At 38.5% G+C, this 24,385-nt stretch overlaps 1 protein-coding gene across 1 annotated transcript in view; it reads right to left on the bottom strand.

Annotated features, from left to right (window-relative positions):
• Positions 1–320: 320 nt before the first annotated feature.
• Positions 321–24,385, bottom strand: part of ZNF804A (zinc finger protein 804A) — a 126,070-nt gene continuing 102,005 nt past the window's right edge. The window contains exons 2-4 of the mRNA XM_075831161.1: positions 19,467–19,610; positions 7,922–8,052; positions 321–4,642 (exon numbers count right to left, since the gene is read on the bottom strand). Coding sequence (XP_075687276.1) covers positions 1,744–4,642; positions 7,922–8,052; positions 19,467–19,610 — 3,174 coding nt within the window. The 3' untranslated portion in view covers positions 321–1,743. The remainder of the gene's footprint in view (positions 4,643–7,921; positions 8,053–19,466; positions 19,611–24,385) is intronic.

The raw sequence follows: 24,385 nt of genomic DNA, 5'->3' as shown, positions 1-24,385 counted from the left end.
TCCCCTGGGAATGTAAGCTTATTCTTGGGGCTTCTAGGTGCCGGGAGTGAAGTAATTGATTCGATTTTGTGGAAAGAAATAAAGTTAAAATGATTAATATTCAAAATCCATCCATTTATTTTGTGACATATTTTATTACTTAACATAGAGAATTTCAAGATGTCTTAACAATAAGTTACAACTTTATAAGAACATCGTACAAAATGAGTGCAATTTCTAAGCACAAAATAAGTGCACGTTTTATTAACAAAATTGAAGGCATATTTATAAAATGAATAACATTTCCTATAAACATTATTATCACTCGCTGATATATATATATATATTTGTAGTATAATCAATCAATATTTTATTTAGAAATTTAAAATTATAAATATGTACATACATAATAAAAACATAATGTATAATTAGATAGAAAAAAAGGAAAACATGCAAAATCAAAAGGTGCATGAGCTCTGATATCCTTCATATATTGTTGTAACTATTCAGATTTGAAGTGTACGGTTTCATATCAGAACCCCACACACTAACCCCTTCCTTGTTCTCTGTTATCATGATGCTACAACCAGCAAGATTAAACCGTTATAACACTGGGGTAATTGTGTCCATGGCTGACAGTAGTGCATAATGCAGTCAGGAAATTAAATTATATTACAGCTACTTTAAAGGGAACCTTCAGCACGTTCATGCTCCCCTAACCTTGTGTGGCATGCTACAGCGACAGGTTATATTTTAGTCTAATGCACTGTGGTATTTTAGAGGAATCATAGTTTTAATAAGTGACAGGCTCAGGGAAAAGTGTCCGCTGGGCGGATCCCCTCCGGCTTCTTTTTTTTCCTGGCTCAGCTTGATTGACATGTCTCTCACTATACACAAATAGGGAAAGACCTGTCAATGAATCTAAGACAGGCAAGGAGAAGCAAGAGGGTAGTCGCTCCTCTAGATCGAAACATAGCTTAATGGGATCAGGGCAGCTATCGCTATATTGTGATGCCCACAGTTAGGGCCCCATGTGCGTGCTGATAGGTTTCTTTTAAATTGGACAAATTGACCTGTTAAATGGGGTGCAGAAAATGATGTTGCAAAGGTCAGTAAAGCACTGATAAAGGGTTGTCTCATCAAGATGCATATAAAGAGTTAAATTAATAGGTGCTATGAGCTTTGCACACAACTTTTATAAATTGCCACCTAAACTGGGGTTTTGGGTGTTGTAAAGTAGAAGCTCTTAGCACCCACTACTTTAACGGAGTTGTCTCAGCATAAATATGTATGGCATATTGCCAACCGGTGACCCCGCCAATTGTTGGGAAAGGGCCAAGGGCATGGTTGGCCACAGACTATAATGAATCAATAACGCAGAATAAGACACGTGAAGTCAGCAGGAGACAAAGTGGCACAGTCCTTTCCTAGCACTGCTTTCACTTCCTTCTAGCGATTTTTGGTGGTCATAGCAGTCAGACCCCCTATGATCGGACATACCATATGCCAGCAATATGACTCAATGTTTGAGCTGTGACAACCTCTTTGAACCTTTATGACTACAGAGAGTTATAGATGCCCTTATTATATATATTATATATCACGACAGTGGCACTTTAAGCAATTGACTAAGAAGACTTTCAAAGGTGGCACTGCACTTAAAATGGGATTTCCACTTCACTGTCTAATTTACGGTCAATAAAGGATCTTGTAAGCCTTGTACCCATGATCCTTATGTTTTCGAGTAAAGCCATAACATTTACCTCAGAAAAGAGAATGTAGAGGAATAAGAGTTGGCAAGTGTGAGTGTATTGGTGTAAAAACTGTAGTATGTGAAGGCTGTGGAAGAGGCACGGGAATGTGACAAAACACAGTATTTGTGATAATGGGTACTTGTGGTGAAGAACTAAATGCATCTCTAGTACATAAGCTGGGCTCCATTGTCATTTGGTAGAAAGGAGTTCTGGAAATGCCTTGAGTTGATGGACACAAAAATTGATGTGGAGGACCTATAAGTTTAACACTGTCAACAGAGGCAGTTGGAAAGGTAGTGGTTAGATGCTGAGGTAAGGCAGCTATAGAGGAGGAACATAATGATGTCTCCAATGGAACAGGAAAAACCGTGGCACAAGTCTGAATTGTTCTGGCTGGAAATATCAATTTAAACCTAGTTGGAAACGGATGAGGCTGCAGCGCGGGACTATACCAAGCACACTGATGATACTTAAGCTTCTTAGAGTAGGCACCTGGAAGAGGAGTTTGTTGGTAAGGAATGGTGACATGAGACAAGAGCTGCTCAGTGATATATTGTTTGGTAGTCACATGTGCCTCATCCATTGGCATTCCTTGATTTTCTCTATTCCCTGGTTTATCTTCATTTTTCCTTATATCATTAAAATTTTGCCTTGGCCGAGGTGCTGACTGTCCTTGGCACTGTGGTAGACCACTGTTTAAGTGAAGGGGATCTCCTTTATGTTTACTGTCTATTACTGAAGGTAAAAGCATTTCGGCTTCCGTACTGTGGTCTTTAATGGTAGAGGAAAGCGGAGCCTTATTATTATGTTTGAAGTCAAGCAAATTCTTACATAACTGGTCTAGCTTATTTTCCACCACTTTTTTTATTTTTACTATTTTCTTGAGAAACTCCTTTGCTCTAAGAGATTCTTTTGCTAGTTTGTAGTAGTTTTCATTTAGAAATTTGTCGGCCTCATGCAAAGTAGAGTTATTTTTGAATAGTTTGTAGTATTTGTTTCTGCTTGTGTTATCTATCTTCGTGTCAAAACCTTCGGCACTTTTTATATGTATGGGTTTACACAAAATAGAAAAGTTTCTTTCAGGGCAAAAGACCGTTTGGGAAGCTAAGACAGATCTGCTGAGCCTGGGTCTTTTGAAGGACAATTCTTTTCCTTCTATGACAGTTCTACGGGTTCTTTTAAAAGTATAACTATGGTTTAGAAAGGTTTCATGGTTTTCATGATCTGACCTTTTTTTGTTAGAACTCCAGCTACAAAATGTATTAGAATAAGCTAAGTTTTGAGAGCAATGTTCTAGTTGCAAGACTTTTGATTGGTAGTTGAAAGACCTTGTGTTCTTGCTGAGTTCATTTTCTATTTGATTGGCGAAACTTCTTTTCTGATCTACGTTCCAAACCTTACATTGTGGTTTGATCTTTAACGCTGGTCTTTTTAACAATTCTCTTTCTGTGTGATCGCTCTCAGCATGTGGCAATTGATGCGAAAATGTTACGTTTTTTAATGAGCAAAACGAGTCTTTTGATCCAACATGTTGTTGTTCTAAATTTTTAAAGCCACTCTGAGTATTTTCATTTATATGACACTTTTGCCTATATCTAATTTTGGGTTCGTTTACTTTATATTTTGGTATCTTTAATTTTCGACTTGCATAATGGAATTTTTTATTGCTCTTTCTATTTCCAAAGCCAAAATCATTGTCCAGAAGATACTTTGATATGTTGTGCTTTTGATCTTCTTTAATGCTGCAAATTAAGCTATAACATTTCAGATTGGCCGAAGCCTTTGCCATGTGGCATGTGTTTATTGTATCATTATTGTCTTCTGAAATAATTGTTTCACAGTTTAGCTTGAACATTGAATTTGGATCATTTTCTGAAAAGGTGCTGTCCTGGCAAAATGGTTGATCTTGTAGTTTTATTGCTTTTGATGAACGAAAATCAAAATGCAGTGGGTTACAACTATAGGAGAGTGATGGTTGCGTGTAGGTATACTTTATCATTTCAGAAGGCCATTGAAGAACTTTTGACCCATCTCTGTTTTGCACTGGATGAAAGGCGTCATTTAACCTTTTATTTGGTTCCTCATTTTTTTGCATCATTTTTTCATCTTCATGGACTGATAAATTTGACACACTGCCTGTGGCACTTTCCAAATTTTTATTGCTAGTTCTTAATTCTGCCTTGTCTAATACAGGTTGGTCAACATGAATGTCACTGTCTGTTGTTTCTGAGCAAGGCATCTTCAATTCTAGGCATCCTATGTCCACTTTATCATGATCAGTTTTGTAGTCACCTACATTGTGTTTTGAGGGAACAAGAGTATCGGAGTTCACATGTTGTGCTTGGACCTCAAATTCTAAAGGCACTTTGAAACGACAAACATCAGAGGTTAAACAAGTAGTCACTTCTTTTACAGACATATGTTTCCGATCTGCCTCTTGGGCAGCGTTTTCTCTTCTAGATGGTGGTTTTTCATAACTTGAGATAGATTCTCCATCATCATCATTTAACCCTGACCTTGTATCTACTGGCATAGGTGACTGAACACTGAATGACCTTGGCAAAAATCTGCTTCGTTTCTTTAACCCATGACCACTAGAAATGTCCTCATTGAATTCATAGAAAACTGCAGCTGACGCTTCAAGCTTTACTGGGGTCTTTTTAGGAAATGAGAAGGAGAAATGTATTTTATGTTCACTGTCTTTTTGAATCTTGTTATCTTTTTGTGAACTTTCTGAAGTGGGTAAAAGTATGGATGCCATATTTGTGCTGTTATGAATATTTGTGATAGATGAAAGCTGTGGTTTTTCTCTTTCTGCAGTGTGGATAAGAGTACTTTGAAGACTTCTATGAATATGATCGTGAACGGTCACTGTTGTGGATTTGAACATCGGACCACTTCCTGGAGCACTTGGAACAAAAAAAGAGAAAGTAAAAAGAGTCAATAGTTAAATCATAAATTATAATTTATTAGCTATCATATAATAAATATTTTATATACTAGTATATTAAACATTCATTGTGTAATCAGGTCAAGAGCGAGAGACTAGGGAGAATTGCTTCCCTAATTCTGATCTGCGGTGGCAAGTTCATGGAAAAAATCTGAAATGTACCTGCCAGCTCACATGCTATTAAAGTCATTGGACCCCATAAACTAGGGCTCAAAACCACTGAATTTCAGAGTCTCATGTTCTAAACCAATGGACACCAGTAGATGCGGCTCTAAACTGCTGGACATCAATGACTAGGACTAAAAACACTGGATACTAGAGACTAAGGCCCCATGCACACAAACTTATTTTTGAGGCCGCAATACACCTGCAAATCTGCAGGTGAATTGCTGCCCCATTCATTTCAATGGGCCCATGCATACGACCGTGGTTTCCACGATCCGTGCATTGCCCGGGAGACCGTAAAAAGATAAGACATGTCTTATTACGACCGCATTTTGCGGTCCAGGTTCTTTGAATTACGGGCGGCCGCGGGTGACACTCCACGGCCGTCCATGCCACAAAAAAATCCTGGCCCGTGCGCACCACTATGGTCGTGTGCATGTGGCCTAAGGGTCAAATCCACTGACATCAACAGATTGGGCTCTAAACTATTGCACATCAGGGACTGGGGGTCTAAACGACTACATTAAGACTAGCACTAGTCCTGACAGTTGTGATCTCTAAATTACGAGAGAATGAGGGTCTAGGCCACTGAATACACGCCTGGTCCTTTTACATGTGAATAGTGGCTTTTACATATGAGTAGTGTAATTTGCTTGCTGTATTTAGCACTAAAAGTGCTTGTGCTGGGTATTCGGAGCTTAATGATAATTATAAAAATTATCAAGTGTACATGTTTTTTCTTGACCAATTGAAATGTTGATGCATAAAAAATAAAAACATGATAAGCCAGAAAACCTTCACCATAATGCGCTGGTAACCTTTGTTTGGATCATTATTGGTAAATGTTTTCCCTTGTGTTGAGATCAGACCGTACAGGATCTTACAAGGTGATCTGAGAGGGGGCTAACAGAGAAATTTCTGCAGGTGGGTCAGCCCAACCTTGTTGGTGGATCTGATTTATGTTGAGTTCATAGCCTAAAACTGTGCTTTGAGACTTAAATTTCCCCCCTTTTGGCGCATACACCAGAAACATCTCCTGGCAAAGACTGCTCCGATGTATGAAAATGTAACTGCATAAAATTGGTATGCCAATTAATGACTCCAATTGTAAAGAGCTTATAGTGCACAGTATACATTTTGACATATATCAGGCCCCTTATGGGCTATGAATACATTTGCCATATACGTCGGGAGATTTACCATCGTCGACAGTGTTGTATTATTGATTCTGTGGCCTATATTTTCGTATTTTCTGCTTAGACTTAAAATATATATTACAGTATTTAATCAATTGCTTGCCTCACAGCTACCTAGTACCTATAAAGGTAAAGCAAAAGTAAGCAAAAGTATATATATTTTTGTTTTTTACAAATGTCCATAATATAATATGGAGACAGGTTGCAGCTGAACAACATCTCTTTATTCTTGATTGAAAGGTTGTTGCATGGTGCAGTGTAGGCCGATCATGTCACTCTCTAACCCTGGCGTGATCCCTGTTCAGGCATTTTTATTGGATACAAATACAGACAAATAAATGAATTAGGAGTTTAAATGCAATTTATATTCCAAGATCTCTATTGGTGATTGGTTTTATAAAAAGACTGTATGATCCTGAAAATTATGTAGGCAAGCTGTGCCCAAGTATAATTATTATACTTCCAGAGTGCTCAGCAATAAAAAGCCATATTAGTGTACTCTGCAAATCATTAGTACTTTGATCAAAATAACTTAGCTAAAAGTGATATTTTTCTATTTAAATGCTGTAGTAGCTATTCTTATTTATTTGCATTTAGATAAAAATAAGGAAATAAAAAAATTACTTTCTTGCAGTACAGGCTGTATCCACCAGAGGACGCTCTACATCTAATATTGCATAGTAATATGTTTCTAGTGTTGGGCAATCATAATTGTAAGTGAAGAAATGCTGTAAATGCTGTCTGAATATACATATATAATATACAGCTATGATTGTAACCAATTCACTTGTGCTTCTGGAAAAAGTAAAATGCTGATTTTTAGCCTGACTTTTGGGTGTCATAGAGTGTAGAGTCATATTAAATGCTCTTATATTGGAGAAAAATATCTTAAAGCCTAAAATACTCAAATTGGGCAGTTAATGCCAATATCCAACTCCCTGATTGTTGTAATCATAGGGGTTCAGTATACTACCTGTAGGGACTCCGTTTAGGGAGAGAGCAGGTTTTAGAGGGTAGGAAACATTTGACCAGTGCCCATCTTACTAGGAGTCACGGACAATGGGAACACCCGGGGGAACTAAAGCCAACCACTATTATTTACCAGTGTATGGTGGTATTATGGTGGTATTATTTTGGAAATTAATTGCAGTATTATGTGGGAAATATATGGCAGTATAATCTGGGCTGTTTAACTCCTTAGTGACCAGCCTATTTTAGGACCTAATGACCAAGCAATTTTTTCCATTTTTCTATAGTCACATTCAAGGAGCTATAACTTTTTTATTTTTCCGTCGACATAGCTGTATGGGGACTTGTTTTTTGTGGGATTAGTTGAAATTTTTAATGATACCATTTTTGAGTACATATCATTTTTTAATTAACTTTTATTAACTTTTTTTGGGGGGGAATAGAAAAAACCCCTGAAATTCCGGGTCCGGCCTGCACAGGACACCTGTACAGGACTTAGACTGGGCCGCCGCGAAAAGGCAACAGCCTAGCCTAAGGCCCCTTAGTGACCGCTGTGAAAAGGCGTATTGGTGGTCACTAAGGGGTTAAGAGAGAATTATTTGGGCAATATATGGTGCTAATATGTGAGTTGTGTATGGCAGTATTATCTTGACACTATATGGTGTTATGACAGTATAATATGGGCTGAAATTTTGAGAATGACTGTCTAAAAATGGCAGGGGGCCTACTTTGCATGCTTTCTGTAAAATCAGCTTCGCCAATTGAATCCCTGGTTTGTCTGGCTTGCACTTGCTATGTTTTTTAATAACATTGCACCTTTTCAAGGATTGGCACTGCCACATATATGTGCAGCAAAATGATCTCCCAATATCATTTTATAACACACGCTTTCATCCTTGGTTACTCACCAAGTTGATTCTCTCTTATGTTCAGCCAGTTTGTGGAGCCTTTGAAGATACTTTTTTTGTTTCCTTTCATTCCTTCTTAATTTTGATGCTACATTTCGAGAGAATTCCCTCTGTTTCAGTTCTTTAAGCCTCTGTTGAGAAAGTAACAACAATATGACAATAAATAAGTTACAGAGTGCATGCCTGTTTATTATCTATCTATCTATCTATCTATCTATCTATCTATCTATCTATCTATCTATCACAAAATTTTGAACAGCACATTCCAGCAAAATGTGTATACAGGTGCAAGAACACCTGTGACTGCAAATTTATACAGCACACAAGAAAATGGCGACAGCACCCTGCGAACACTAATGCTACCTAAACACTATAAATAAATAAATATGCATTGCTGCTGAATCTACTTACAATAGTTAGGTTCTTAGCGCACATTTTGATCAAATTGTGTGAGCACACCTGCCACGACAAGGCGACCTCTATAAGGTGGGTCCCTACACTGCTTCTAGTGTTCACCTTTTTGTGGCAGGTGGGCTCAAAATATGCGCTAAGAACCTCACTATTCTAAGTAGATTCAGCAGCAATGCATATTTATTTATAGTGTTTAGGGGACATTAATGTTCGCAGGGTGCTGTCGCCATTTTCTTGTGTACTGTATAAATTGCAGTCACAGGCGTTCTTGCACCTGTATATATGTTTTGTTTCATTTTGCTGGAATGTGCTGTTCAAGCTTTGTTGTCTCTTATGTATTGCATATATGTGGGGTTAGTGACTGCCTTAATTTTTTGATCTTGCACTCCTCCAATTTTTCCCTGGGTGATTTTAATTAGTTTAATGCTGGTTCCTACGGTCCCCAAATATATGTAGGCTTAGTCCCAGTTCTGGGTGTATGAGCAGCGTAGGGACCCACCTTACAAACATTGCCTTGTCGTGGCAGGTGGGCTCACACAATTTGATCAAAATGTGTGCTAAGAACCTCACTATTGTAAGTAGATTCAGCAGCAATGCATATTTATTTATAGTGTTTAGGTGGCATTAGTGTTCGCAGAATGCTGTTGCCATTTTGTTGTGTGCTCTATCTATCTATCTATCTATCTATCTATCTATCTATCTATCTATCTATCTATCTATCTATCATACATTAGGAGTTGACTATGAGACAGGTTGAGTTTCTTGATGGGAGAGCCTAAGATGTCAAAGTGCCCCATATCCTCTTTTTTTTTAATTACTCCAGCTCTGTTATGTTTTTCTTGCATTCAAAACTGTTCATAATATTTGATGTGTGGGCTGACGAGTGATTTTATATAAGGGTAAACCTATGTTTTAACCTTGTACATCTTGGCCCCTTTTGAGGCATTACATGATCCTATTTGCCTTTGAAGCAGCTGACTGGTACTGGTTGCTAAAGTTCCCTTTGGGGCCTGTCATTTCCCATTTTACCTGGTGTTTTACTGTTTCACATGTAATGTTGACTTTTTTCACATTCTAAGCCAATGCATTTATGGCTGAGTTACTATTATTATTATTATTATTATTATTATTATTATTATTATTCTTACACTGTGGAATTCCTGCAGATTTTCAGTGCGGCTTCCGCACAGAAAATCGGCAGCAATTTCCAATACAATACATTTGGATGGGGTATTAGGCCTTAGTCTTTCCCATTGCCATGGTGAATCATAGCTTAATTAAAAAGGCAAGGATGAAGTTCCACACTAATTCTACCAATGGAATACTAGTGATTAATCCCATTTGGGATCTCCCTCTATGAGCCAAAATGAAGATCTTCTAAGTAAAAACAACCCCCATGCTGTCCAGGTGTATTACATGGTCGGCTGTTCACTTGAATGGCCAACATGCTATGCTAAATTTCTCCTAGCAGTGAATTGCCAGATAAACTCTTTAAAACCAGATAACCTCTTTAAAGGGGTATCCCCACAATGAAGATCAAAACCTAATAAATGGCATCTAAAATATATTAATATATACAACGGACGTGGGTCACGCAGCTCATGTGAGCGGTGCGCTGCCGTAGCTCTTGCTCTGGTTTGGATTGAAAAAGGCTTCAAGAGGAAGTAATGGCGTCAAGGAAAGGCCAGGAACCCGCGTATATCCCTCCTGTACCCTCTTACTGACGACGGTAGAGATTAGGCTCGTAAACAGAGCCTGAAGCCGTAACGGAGGATGGAACACTGGTAGTCTTATAAGCCGGTGGAGACCAGAGCAAAGCGAATAATGCTTGGTGGTGGAGTATCAATTTTAGGAGGAGGTCTGGTCTCGTCAAACAAATGTGGCTGAGCACAATGTGCCAGAGTAAACCAGGGACACGTAAGTTATGAAAATAAAGGTTGGATGGAGCTGTTAATGTATGTGACGCGCCTGCTGAATAGAACCAACTGTGAAACCTATCACAGGGTACTTTTTTTTGTGACTGCTGTAAAAAATATTCTTATATAATTTACAAAAGCAAGGTATCTTAAATGGCATGGTCAAAATAACAAGTCTTATGCTGAAAGCGGTACTACAGATGCATAAAGTAACGTAATTCATGTGAACTAGACCTAATATATGGCTTTCAATAAAGTCTAATACTGGTAAATTAAGAGTTTTTTAAAAAAAACAACATACTACATATGGCGTATATTACAAGGGTGTATATACGATAATACACATCAGAGTGGTAACTGCCTTGGAACGAGCTATGTGACTGTATGTATTTAAATGATGGGGACGCTCCAATGACCGAAATTAGTAAAAAATAGCCGCGGTCAGATTATAGAGGAGCTATTATATTGAAGGATTGGCAAAAGTGTTTTGGGATTGCATAAACCACCCAATTCAATAAAGGGGAGTATTTTGTATATGACAGCATGCTCTTTATAAAATGATATCTTGGCATCGACAGATTATTGACATTGACAGATTATTAATTTGCCTAGGAATTGAATTCAATGGCACAAATCTACAAAAGTACATGCTGGTACGCTATAAAGAAAGCTACTTAGGAATTGCATAGATAAGACCCTTGCTTCATTAATATAAGGGCTTTACTAGCAGTACACCATTACTGTAAACAGTTGGGTCCTATTTCTAGCTCAAACGTTTGTTTATCCGCAGTACAATGAAGGGGGATTAAGTGCCTGGATTTCGAATTCATTAAAGGTGCACTACAAGTATAAGAGGAACTCTTAAATATAAAGTCATTATTCAGGTATCTATTCCACTTAATTGGAAGTACAATAACACGGTTAATTTATCAGCTAATATATCATCCTTCTTTTTCTCCTTCTTGCCCTTGCTCCACCGCCAGTGAATGAGATCGATTGCCAAATAAACAGGTTGTGATGATAGTATATTTTTAATAAGTGTATGATAATAAAGGCAGAGTAAATAAGCCTACATTATAATGAAATAATATATACAACTGACATCAATTAGTGAAAATGCTGCTTTCCTAATATAATCTTGTCCCAAGTACCCCAAATCCTACTAGTGTTTGGACCGCATTGCGAATGGCTACGTCCCGCTATAGTTCGGATTTAGCAGGAATTGCATGCACAGATGTCTTTCATTGTGGGCATCGCATCTTTGTTATACAGCGCCTGCATAGTAGCTCAGTTTTGTCCACATGAATGTTTTTTTGCATCAAGTTTTTGTGAAAGCATCTGATCATCACAGATCAGTCTATGAATCTTATACATCAACATGTATAAGTACTTACGGGCCCCATCTCTGTGCTACTGCATAAAGGAATCCAGTTTATGGAAGGTGGTATCGTTTTTCAAAATAATATTCCAAAATATGATATGCAACATAAAGTTTGGTTAACTTATAAAAAAATATATGTGGTTTCCTGGTATATACCAAAGCAACCTGTCTTTGGGGCAATTTATATTTGAAACATTTAAAGGATATTGGGAGGGATTATTGGAAAGAAATTGGAATTTGTCAATTAAAACAAGTTATGGGGTCTAAGGGTATTAAACTATTTGAAAATGTAAAAAGTGGTTTTGGTCTGCCCCGATATTGTCTGTTCAGATATTTTAAATTGAGACATGCATTTAATGCATAGGCGAAATTCGGTCTATTGGCTCTTGAAAATTTTAATGTACTGAAATATTTTTGGGATAAAAGTGGTAAAAAAAAACAAAATTCAGCTAAAGGCAATGATTTCTAATGCCGTGAAAAGTGGCATAGGGATATAGGGGAAATTCCATCATCCAGCTGGGAAAATTATCCCCCAAAATTTCTAATCAGGATTAGAAAGAGAAGAACATAAAAGTGCCCCAAATGTTATCACACTTCTGCTAATCTAATACACCTCCTATGGAGATGCCCCAAGCTCCATCTATACTGGACGGAAGTGATCACTAGTGTGGCGTACCAAATGCCGATTCTACCATTTCCTTTATTATGTTTTTTAGAAGATGAATCTTGCTGAAAAATTGCTAAACCATTGTGTCAGGCCATAATAAGGGCACTCTGTGTAGTGAAAATGTGGGACTGTGGATTTTGAATGGACTTCCAACTTGTTTGGTATGGAAAAACATGTTAAACAATACAATATTTAAAGAGAGAATTATATTTTGACACAAAAGAAACCCAAAAATTTATTTTGACTGCTAAAATCCTAGTTATTATTGATTCCTATGGATGAGTACAGGGTGATAATTATTGATTATCCTATAAAAAATCTTTTTTTATGATTATCTAATATTTTTTTTCATCTATTGGATCAAATACACTTGTGTGGACAACTGTTTGATGGTCTCCTCATTGTATATGGATAATTTCTTTGATGTTTTTGCAAATGAAAAATACATTTAAATAAAGATAAAAGGACCTTTCAAAATCCATGCCACTATAACACCCTTACCTGCACTGCAAGGTAAATGCTAGCAGCTATTGTCAAAAAATATGTAAATTTTGACCTTTCTGATTCATGATAAAAGAAATTGTGCATTATTCATGCTGACAGTTTAGCGGGTTAGTGACCGCTATGACTACCACTTTTCTGAATAGAAACCACTTAATTGCAATTGTATCACACATGTATCCCGAGGCCAAGTCTACTACTAAATGTAAGTAATTTTGTTAATTTATGCTCATATGACCATTAGTGCACTCTACGCAGTAGTGAGCCCTCCCTTCCCCTCTTGGCAGCTTGTCAGTCACTTTGGTGCAGAACACTAAGAAGATAGTGTATCGCTAAAGTGAATGTCCATTAGTGTACACTACAATTTTTTGTTAAATCTGAATAGGACCACAATTCTGTGCTGAATATTTTTAGAATATATCTTTTGAAGTTTAAAGGTCCATTTTCAAATTACAGAGCTCCAATTAACCCAGGGGTCTCAAAGTTGGCTGGGTAAGTGGGCCGTATATAGAAAAAATGGGAAGTTGACGGGTCGCATTACTTTCAAATTTGATACAATACAAAATTATTGTTAATCAATTAGTTAGTTGAACTACTATAACACTATATTACTATAATAATAATACTACATTACTATAATAATACCGCTAGGTTTAAAATTTGAGATATTTCTCCACATGCTTATTTCAACAATCCAGTTTTCCAGTTTAAGTGTCGCTAAATGCAGTCCGGCGGCTCAGTTAGCAGTGTTTGGCAGACACACATGTCAAGATTGGGCAGCCCTCTGTGGATGCTGCCGCTGTGCCCTCTGTGGATTCTGCCGCAGAGTCCTCTGTAGATAATGCCAGTGCCCTCTGTAGATAATGCCACAGTGCCCTCTGTAGATAATTCAACACACCCCTAGATAATGCCACAGTGCCCTCTGTAGATAATGCAACACACCCCTAGATAATGCCACAGTGTCCTCTGTACATACTGCCACAGTGCCCTCTGTAGATAATTCAACACACCCCTAGATAATGCCACAGTGCCCTCTGTAGATAATACAACACACCCCTAGATAATGCCACAGTGTCCTCTGTACATACTGCCACAGTTCCCTCTGTAGATGCTACCACAGTGTCCTCTGTAGATGCTGCCACAGTGTCCTCTGTAGATGCTGCCACAGTACCCTCTGTAGATGCTGCCACAGTGCCCTCTGTAGATGCTGCCACAGTGCCCTCTGTAGATGCTGCCACAGTGCCCTATGTAGATGCTGCCACAGTGCCCTCCGTAGATGCTGCCACAGTGCCCTCCGTAGTTGCTGCCACAGTGCCCTCCACAGATGCTGCCACAGTGCCCTCCGCAGATGCTGCCACAGTGATGTCAGGGGCTTGCCCAGAGCTGGAGTCACAGAGCAGAGCCGCTTCTAGCACTCTGCCTGGGATTCCAGCTCTACTCCTGACATCACTGTCCATATATGGACAGAGATGTCAGGGGCAACCCCAAAGCTGGAGTTCCAGGCAGAGCGCAAGAAGGCTCTTCCTGGAACTCCAGCTGTGCTCCTGACGTCACTGGGACTCCTGCTCTGGGGAAGCCCCTGATATCATTGTCGATGTATGGACACCGATGTCAGGGAATTCCACAGAGTCCTGGAGTAGAGCCGATACTAGTGCTCTGCCCGGGTCTCCGCTCTGGGGAAGACCCTGCCACGCTGTCCATATATGGACAGTGATGTCAGGGAATTCCACAGAGTCCCGGAGCAGAGCCTATACTAGCGCTCTGCCCGGGACTCCACTCTGGGGAAGACCCTGACACACTGTCCATATATGGACAGCGATGTCAGGGAATTCCAGAGTCTCGGAGCAGGGCCGATACTAGCGGCTCTTTGTTCCGTGGGCCGCGTGCTTGAGACCCCTGAATTAACCTGTATAGTCATTGAAAGCAATAGTGACTAGCAAATTGGAGTAAGATGAGTCTTAAATTTTTATACCGCAGCCTCTGCTGCGCCTCTGTGGGCAGTGAACTGCTGAATGTCCAGAAGGACTACTGGTCCCAGCAGTGCCGACTGATTCTCTTGTAGTTAAGTTTGTATTTTTAAAAGGGGCACAACTTTTAATAAATTAGGCACATCCTTAGCCGTCACTGCGTCAGAAAATCAAATCGAGCTATGAACTGGAGATTTGCGCAAAAACTTATGCCAGATTTCTGGCGTATATTATAGTAAATGTATCCAATTGTGGTGGACCCAACCCTCCCAATAAGCCCTACCCACTTCTTTTTAAAAAAAATGGCATAAAAATAGAAAAGTCCCTTCATTTTTGCACGTTTTGATAAAATTCTGTTTACTTGCATCTACAATTAGGTGGAGAGCAGTGCAGAAGGATTTACACAGCCCCATTTATCTCTATAATAAATGCATATGCAGTAGACTTTAAATTTACCTCCAGTGGTGGCTACAGGCAACCAGAATTGTATCATTTAGACAGTGTATGTGTCTAAAATATTGCCACCCATGGTGTCTCCCTGAAATATTTTTCCAAAAGTAGGAAATTATGCCCACACTGCTTACACATTAACTGTTCTGAATTCAGAGTTCTTATGTGATGTACAAGTTTGGAGGATTTACCAATCACGACCAATGGCACCATATTCATTATCTTAGAACTTTATCAAAAACAGATAAAACAAAAGAAAAAACGGCAAATAATTTTAACAACTTGACAGAAGGGGACAACTCAGTGACATATATTTTAAGGGTGTTACATTATTAGTTTGTATTGTGGTCCTTTTATTGTAACACTGTGTTATTGACCTGAGTAGTTATTTCACGTCTTCCTATAGTTTTACTTTGCTAGATACATTGTCTAACAGTTTCTTCCATATGAAGGTGGCCAAGTGCCTGCTTTGAACACAGACCCCTTATACTGCACTGTCTTTGCCGACAGCACTTTACATTTAACATCAAGATTAGCCTTTAATACAATGTTCATATCTGTCTGCCCTGTGGAGGGGGAATATTTTCACAGGTCACAGATACAAAAGACAATGCGATAGCGAATGTTGCTGGCAGGCTAATAAGAATGAACAAGGGGTACTACTGACAAGCATATCATTTTTATTATAGCAAAAACTGTTATAGAAAAAATGGTGAAATTATCTTTAAGTTAACTTTTCAACTTCTGTAAGTAAATTAGTATCTAGAATAATGTTATATTAGAGCTCATTCACATGGCAATGTCCTATGCACACACCCTGTACAGCTGATCACAGCATTATAAATCCATTACGGAGGTATTATTTGTGCTGCCACATGGTGCCTATGGGGGCAATATATTCTTCTATGCTTGTAGCGGGGAATAAATATTCTCGAATGTTTGTAGGAGAGAATGCCTCTGTAATAGGGCATGAGAGAGAATAAAACCTATGTGTGCCTCCTTACAACATCAGAGGCATAAGGAGCTACAGTATGGGCCCAACAGGCGCAGGGTGTCTTACAAATTACTACCATTCAAATCAATAATATAGTGAGGCCGGTGGCAAGTCTCGGTTTCGAGTGGATCTGCATCCTCAGGCCACAGTTGAATACAATGGTGGAGAATGGATCTGTCAGCATAGGTTTAATGGTGGAGCAGGGAAATGTCAGCTCCCTGCTCCACCATCAAACCTGTGATACCAAGCGTCACCATGCCTGCCTGCACCAAACCAAACAAGCACAGATCGAAGGAGACCTGCAAAGGGATTTCTTCCATTTGTAGTGGGAATAAGTGTGTATTTTGTTTATTATTTTTAGGAGGCACTCTGGGGGCATTATACTGTGTATGGAGGGCATTGTCGGGCATTGTACTGTGTGGGGAGGCACTATGAAACCATTATACTGTGTGCAGAGGCACTATTGTGTATTATACTGTGTGGGGAGGCACTATAAGGGCATTTTACTGTGTGAGAGCACTATAGGGGCATTATACTGTGTAGAGGGTCACTATGGGGGCATGATACTGTGTGGTGGGCACTATGGGGGCATGATGATACTGTGTTTTGGGGTACTATGGGGGCATAATACTGTGTGTGGGGGCACTATAGGAGCATGTTACTTTGTGGGGGGTGATATGTTGAGGGGGCACTATGAGGACATGATACTGTGCGGGGACACTATGGGAGCATCATACTGTGTCGACACTATGGGGCTTCATACTGTTTTGGGTACTGTGGGAGCTTAATATTGTGTGGGGCACTCTGATGACATGAAACTGTATGGGGGCACTATGGGGACATTATACAGGGTGGGGAGCACTACTGGGCTCATGATACTGTGTGGGGGCACTACTGGGGCATGATACTGTGTGGGGGCACTATGGGGGCATGATACTGTGTGAGAAGCACTATGGGGACATTATTCTGTGAGGAGACACTAAGGAGGTATCATCACTGTGTGAGGACACTATTACTGTGTGCCATACAAAGAGGGCACTATGAAAGTGTGTGGGGCCCAAAGGACAACTATTAATGTTTGATACCAAAAAAAGGGCACTCTTACTGTGTGGGGGCACAAAGGGAACTGGGTGTGTATGGACAAGGATTTGGCAAAGTTAGTTTGATGTTAATAAAATGTGCTGCGGCCCATGTTTCTCAACACCAAGCTCAGTACATCATGCTCCTTGCACCTTGTTCTTTAAATTTTTCTACCCACACTAGGTGCGTTACACCATGTTCCTTACCCCAGGCGCCTCACATTGTGCTCCTTACACCATGCTCCTTGGAAACAATTAAATAAATAAATGAACATGGAATGAACAAATAGTTCTCTAATAATTGCTGTTTTAACAAGATTTTGAAGAAATGTTTGTCAGGATAAAGAGATTTAGTTGAAGGTCACTCTAAGAAATCTTGTTGCATCCTCAGTATCTGATGCTCTCCTGAGATGTTTATTCAAAAACAGACGCTTACACTGCAGTTGTCTCGTTTTGTTCCACATCTCTCTGCAAAACTTGGAAAGATGCCCTGAGAACTTGATTTTAACACTTTTGACTTACTTTACTCTGCCAAGAGTAAACAGGTGAAGATTCAACATCGATCTATACATTAACCCCTTAACGACCGGGCCTAAAAAAGGCCTTAATGACCAGCAAAATTTTTCTGTTTTTGCTTCTCTGCATTTCAGCAGCCATTACTTTTTTATTTTTTAAATTACGTGGCTGTATGAAGCCTTGTTTTAAACGGGAAAAAATTTATTTTGTTTCTTCGAAGTTTGGGGGGTTGAAAAATATTATTTTTACGACGTAAATATAGGAAAAAGCAATTTTCAGCATCGTTTTTCTTGTTTATTTTTTTTATCCCGTTCACATTTCACACTAAATAACATGTTAAATTAATTCTTCAGGTTATTACGGTTGTGTAGATACCCAATATGTGTAGGTTGTTTTGTTTTTATGTAATGTAGGGGCAATAAAATATATTTTATGCAAGATAACACATTTTTGGGGACATTTTTTTATTTATTTCTTTTAACTTTTTTTTTATCTCATTAAGGGATAACTTTACTTACAACTTTATTTTTTTACTTATAACGGATTAGCATACTCTTGTATGCTAATACATTACACTGTGTCACTTTGACACAGGCTGCTGTTAGGGCAGCACATAGTGTGCTCTAACAGCAGGCAAACTGAGCAGACAGTCCTGGGGTCCTTTGTAGGTCCCCAAGGTTGACTGCAGAGGCATTCCCTGGTCTTTGATCACGTCACCGGGTTTCCGATGATGAGATCAAGACCGCGCATGATCAAAGGGAGCTAAACAGCTGGGGTCCGCATGTGTTCCGACCCCAGCTGTATTTAGCAGGCTGCTCTAACATCAGGAGCTGTAAGTTACAGCTCCTGCTTAGAGCATGAGCGCTCATCAGCCTCTTCTACAGCGATGCCAAAAGACATCGCTGTAGACGAAGGAAGCACCTGCACCGTCTGTCGTCAAAAGACGGTGGGCGGTCGTTAAGAAGTTAACTTCTACAATGCCAATGTGTAAATTGTTAAATTCTAGACATGATATAGCTGTATCTAGATAGCTATATCTTTTAGACTAAGACCAGTATAATACAAAAAAACTGTTTATGTGCGGTTTTTTTCATTGTAAGTAAATACTGAAACCACAGAATTAAACAAATTCCAAACAAATATGTGGAGAACAACAAATCCACAATAAATGCGGCCCTAATTTGGATTCAAACCCAGGAAGAATGTGAATCTTTCATACTTGATGTCTATTCCCTTATCAGTCATGTAGCAACTGAAAGCAAATTACATAGAATTAGACGTCAATCTTACAAAAAATGACAAATTCATGACTGTTAGGGTCCATGCATGTGCACATATCTGAATGGTGGCACACGGTGCCCTTACCGGTCCATATTATGTAACCTATTTTATTCCTATACTATTCCAATGCACCAATTTGAGAATACTTTCAGTATTTGGCATCCGATGGAGCATGCCACAATTTTTCTCAACTATTCTTTATGAATAAGTAAGAAACAATCTCTGTGTGCTTCCATAACAAATCGGAAGCATGTGGCGGTACAATATGGGTCTTAACAGTCTAAGGGCTCCAGAATACAGATCTGTACAACTCAGCCCTGTAATACAGCCAAAATTAAAAATGTTTTACCAAATTACAAAATGAAACATGGTAAAATCTTACCTGTTTGTGCGCATGATCATAGGAATTAATATGATTATCAAATTCCTGATGTTTATAATATTGCTTATCACACAGTTCACAGTAGAAATTTGCTTTCAGGGATTCCAATGCATTTCCTCTTGTATTTTCCTTTTCAGACAAGTCCTTCAAGAAAAGAGGTGAGATAATTATTGATTTGCTTAAGTGATGAACATTGAAACAGGCTAAGGAATTAAGCCAATGCTTTTAAACGTCTTACTCAATAGCTTTGTGCCTTTTAGTAGGATCAATGCAGAATAGCATGCTTGACTACTGGTGCAAAGTACGTCCAAACAACTATGTTGCCATAAAGTACAATGACATAAGTTCACTTTGAAAATTGAATACACAGATTCTCCCTTCACCCCCTACCCCCAGAAGAAAAAAATAATAATAAACATTCTCAAGCAGATGATGCATCAATACAAAAACTACTGAAATGCCCAAGTATATCTGTTTTTTTCATTTTTTATTTTTATTTTACCAGTGATTTACACTGAGTGGTCTTTGAAGGGCCTATGTGTGTCTATAGTCTATATGAAGCATCTCTCTCTGCTCCCCTCCCAGCAGTAACACCCAGCATAATCTCAAGCACCAATCAAATGGCTAGCATATAGCCATTCAGCAACACTGTCCAAGTCTTGTCTTACCCTGAAGTTCTTTCACCCCATACAAAACAAGCCCTGGCAGTAGCAAACCTGTGGGCAAACGCTTCTGCCACAAGCAAGGTCTTATTTTTGACTGATATAGAATAAAACCCCAATCATCTTTCAAATAAAGTATTCACAGTGTACAAAAAAGTTATATTTTGTGGACAGCTGAGTAGTGTACAATGCATCTTATTATTGAATTGCATCAGTTGCTCTTTACAACCCCTTTAGGATGGCTATGGAAGCACAGATATGGCTTATACAACCAACAACAAGCATTTTAATAATAAAACTATGGTTTCTAATAAACAATGCACATCCTCTAATTAAAAAAAAAAAAAAAAGAAATTCTAGATAAATGGTGTCTAATAATGATCATAGCAATAATGGCGGAAAAAATATTTAAATAAGGAAAAACCTTTATGTCCATTTGAGACTTTAATGTCCATAAAAAAAAAAACGTTTTGCTTAAGTCCCTTAATTATGTGTTACGTCTAATGCAGAGTCTGAGTGGGTGATGCATGACGCAGGAATTCTCTCTTTGGCGTTCGCCTTGTGTAATCCACTTCCCCTCCCCGAGGTCCTGCACTAGTCATAACACAATGAGAGAGATTTACTAAGAGTTATGTCACATACTACACTAAAAAATGGAGTAGATGGTGTGGTGCAAATTTACACTGCATTTTTGACACATTGCACCTATTTAGGGCTAATTCAAATGTGTAAATCGTCCGTGTGACGGACGTTTTTTTAACGGCTGTCACATGGCTGAATATATTTGTATGGGGCTATTTACACGCCCGTTGTTTTAACAGACCGTGTGAAGGGCCCGCGGAAAAAATAGGACATGTCCTATTTTTGGCAGTTTTCACAGATCCCTCAAAAGACTCAAGTCTATGAGAGATCTGTGAAAAACTGGTCCCGCACAAGTGCAAATTGGCCATGAAAATGGCTGTTTTTCCAGGCCGATTTCACACATGTTCGTCTGAAAAAAATCTTGGAAGTTTGAAAAGTATTAAGAAAAAGGGAAATGCCCAAAAGTCCTGAAATGCAGCAAATGTATTAATTTTGGGTGGTCGACTCAAAGAGGTTGCACAGTAATTCTAGTGGGGCTGTATTATAGATCCGTAAAACAGCAGTGTGCATGAGGCCTTAGTTCTTTTATAGCTGTAACAATATCTGTAACTTACTTTCCAGTTTATGTTAACAGTTTCTACAGTGACACATGATCTAATATTGTATATAACCTGGCTACATGCCCGAAATACACTCTGTACTACACTAAAGTTATTCTTTGTCATCTTAACAATTTTGATTACCGAATAGATAACTGGCACTTTGCCTTTATAGCAAAAGGTATTTTTCGAGCCAAAGTCCAAAATCTCTTATTAAATATTGGCAAGTTTTCTCAATAAGGTGATTAAATCTATTATTCAGCCTGGATTAGTTATGCTTTATACTTTGCAAAACCAAAGCTATCAATCTATGCATAATAATCTAATTATGAGAATGCAAAGCATAGTGTCTGTAGAATGGTTTATGAGTTGACTCCGCCATGCTGTGATGGGTGCACTAATTCTAATGAAATGTGGTTTAAAAGAGAATTAGAGAAATTAGAGGAACAAAAGTGGTGGAACAATTAAAATATCTGATAGGGCTATGTATCATTAGAACTTACATATTATTTAAATCAGATTTTTTTTTTTTTAAATCAGTGTGCCTCCTGGTTGTCAACCCCAGCGATAGAAATTGATGGGGCTGATGGTTTTAAAGCATACCTAACCTTCCGGGTGACTTTTCAGAATAAGCTGTGTGTACATGGGGAATAATACTTTTTTTTAAGCAGTTTTCCCCTCTGCGGGCTCTATCTCTATTTCTCAGTGTCTCTCAGCTAGTGGATGGAGCCTGACTGCTATCATGTCTTCTGTACACTGCAAACAGAGAATAGTAGACTCTTGCTCTATTATTTCCATCTATTACATATATCGAAGCAGCAGCATGAATAAACATGTAAAAAGTTTTAATGAAATCAAAGTCATAAAACATTAAAAATACATACTGAATATTATACATTCCATTAATTGTTACAACCTGTAAAATAAATGTTTTTTGTTTTTTTAAATAAAGAGGTCAATGTGTTGTGCAAGTTTCTAAATACTTTTTATTAAAAATTATTTTTACTTTTTGAGATACAGCTGCTTTGTAATCCCTATAGAGAGCAGCTGTATCATGCGCTAAGACCTGAATCTGTCAGATCAGCGGCACTGACGGGTTCAGTGCCAGCACGTCAGAGACGCGCAGGATCCACCATTTATTGATCACATCTAAGTTCTGAACTTAGATGTGATCGGTAAAAGCTCGATCCGTTACGGATACAGCTGCTCCGTATACAAAATACAAAGCAGCTGTATCTCAAAAAGTAAAAATCATTTTTAATACAAAGTATTTAGAAAATTGCACCAAACCACTGATTGACCTTTTTATTTATTATTTTTTTTAAAAAACACACATAGCCTTTAAATGCTACAGTTTTTGCACCCAAAAATTATTTACAAAGTACACCCCAAAAAAACAAGCCCTCATACAGCAATGTCAGTGAAAAAAATTAAAACGCTACAGCTCCTTGAATGCGCTGGGGAAAATATGCTGCATCCTTAAAGCCAAAATGAGAAGCTTCCGTGAGAATTTAAAAGAATTTTCCTAGAAAACACTATCATATTATGTTAATCAGCCTTGTCAAAAATTCAGATTGGTGGGGTCTGGTATCACAGCTATAACCCTATCAATATTATCTACACATTCACAAAAATATGTCAATTGTATTTTAGTCCGGATCAGCTAATAGGATGCTATCCCTAATTTTCTTCACTCCATGCTATATATACATATTATTTTTTAGCATCATTAGGCTTATTTTGCACAAACTAGGCAGGCTCGGTGATGCACAGCTTTTCTGTTTCCCTGACTTATCTTTACCAATGTATCCTTAGTATTGAATGGTGAAGTTGGGATTTTACTTAAAGTGAATGTATACCATTGAAAACAATTATTCAATACAATGTTCAAAATGTTGCCCTAATTAATTTAATAATATAGCTTTATAGCATTAGGAACACTGTTTTTCTGATAAAGAGCTCTAAATCCCTTGTATAGAGAAAGATTTAAAAGATAGCATGCTGGCTGCCTAGGATCTTACTGCATATTGTGTTATTTTTGAGTTCTATGTTTCAGATAAGCGCACTAACCACAATGAAGACATATATATATATATATATATATATATATATATATATATATACACACTACCGTTCAAAAGTTTGGGGTCACCCAGACAATTTTGTGTTTTCCATGAAAACTCACACTTATATTTATCAAATGAGTTGCAAAATGACTAGAAAATATAGTCAAGACATTGACAAGGTTAGAAATAATGATTTTTATTTGAAATAATAATTTTCTCCTTCAAACTTGCTTTCGTCAAAGAATGCTCCATTTGCAGCAATGACAGCATTGCAGACCTTTGGCATTCTAGCTGTTAATTTGCTGAGGTAATCGGGAGAAATTTCACCCCATGCTTCCAGAAGCCCCTCCCACAAGTTGGATTGGCTTGATGGGCACTTCTTGCGTACCATACGGTCAAGCTGCTCCCATGGGGTTGAGATCTGGTGACTGCGCTGGCCACTCAATTATAGATAGAATACCAGCTGCCTGCTTCTTCCCTAAATAGTTCTTGCATCATTTGGAGGTGTGCTTTGGGTCATTGTCCTGTTGTAGGATGAAATTGGCTCCAATCAAGTGCTGTCCACAGGGTACGGCATGGCGTTGCAAAATGGAGTGATAGCCTTCCTTATTCAAAATCCCTTTTACCTTGTACAAATCTCCCACTTTACCAGCACCAAAGCAACCCCAGACCATCACATTACCTCCACCATGCTTGACAGATGGCGTCAGGCACTCTTCCAGCACCTTTTCAGTTGTTCTGCATCTCATAAATGTTCTTCTGTGTGATCCAAAGACCTCAAACTTCGATTTGTCTGTCCATAACACTTTTTTCCAATCTTCCTCTGTCCAATGTCTGTGTGCTTTTGGCCATATTAATCTTTTCCTTTTATTAGCCAGTCTCAGATATGGCTTTTTCTTTGCCACTCTGCCCTGAAGGCCAGCATCCCGGAGTCGCCTCTTCACTGTAGACGTTGACACTGGCGTTTTGCGGGTACTATTTAATGAAGCTGCCAGTTGAGGACCTGTGAG

This window comes from Rhinoderma darwinii, chromosome 6, assembly GCF_050947455.1.
Source record: "Rhinoderma darwinii isolate aRhiDar2 chromosome 6, aRhiDar2.hap1, whole genome shotgun sequence".
Lineage (NCBI taxonomy): Eukaryota > Metazoa > Chordata > Amphibia > Anura > Rhinodermatidae > Rhinoderma > Rhinoderma darwinii.
This window is presented reverse-complemented; position numbering and strand designations above follow the sequence as displayed.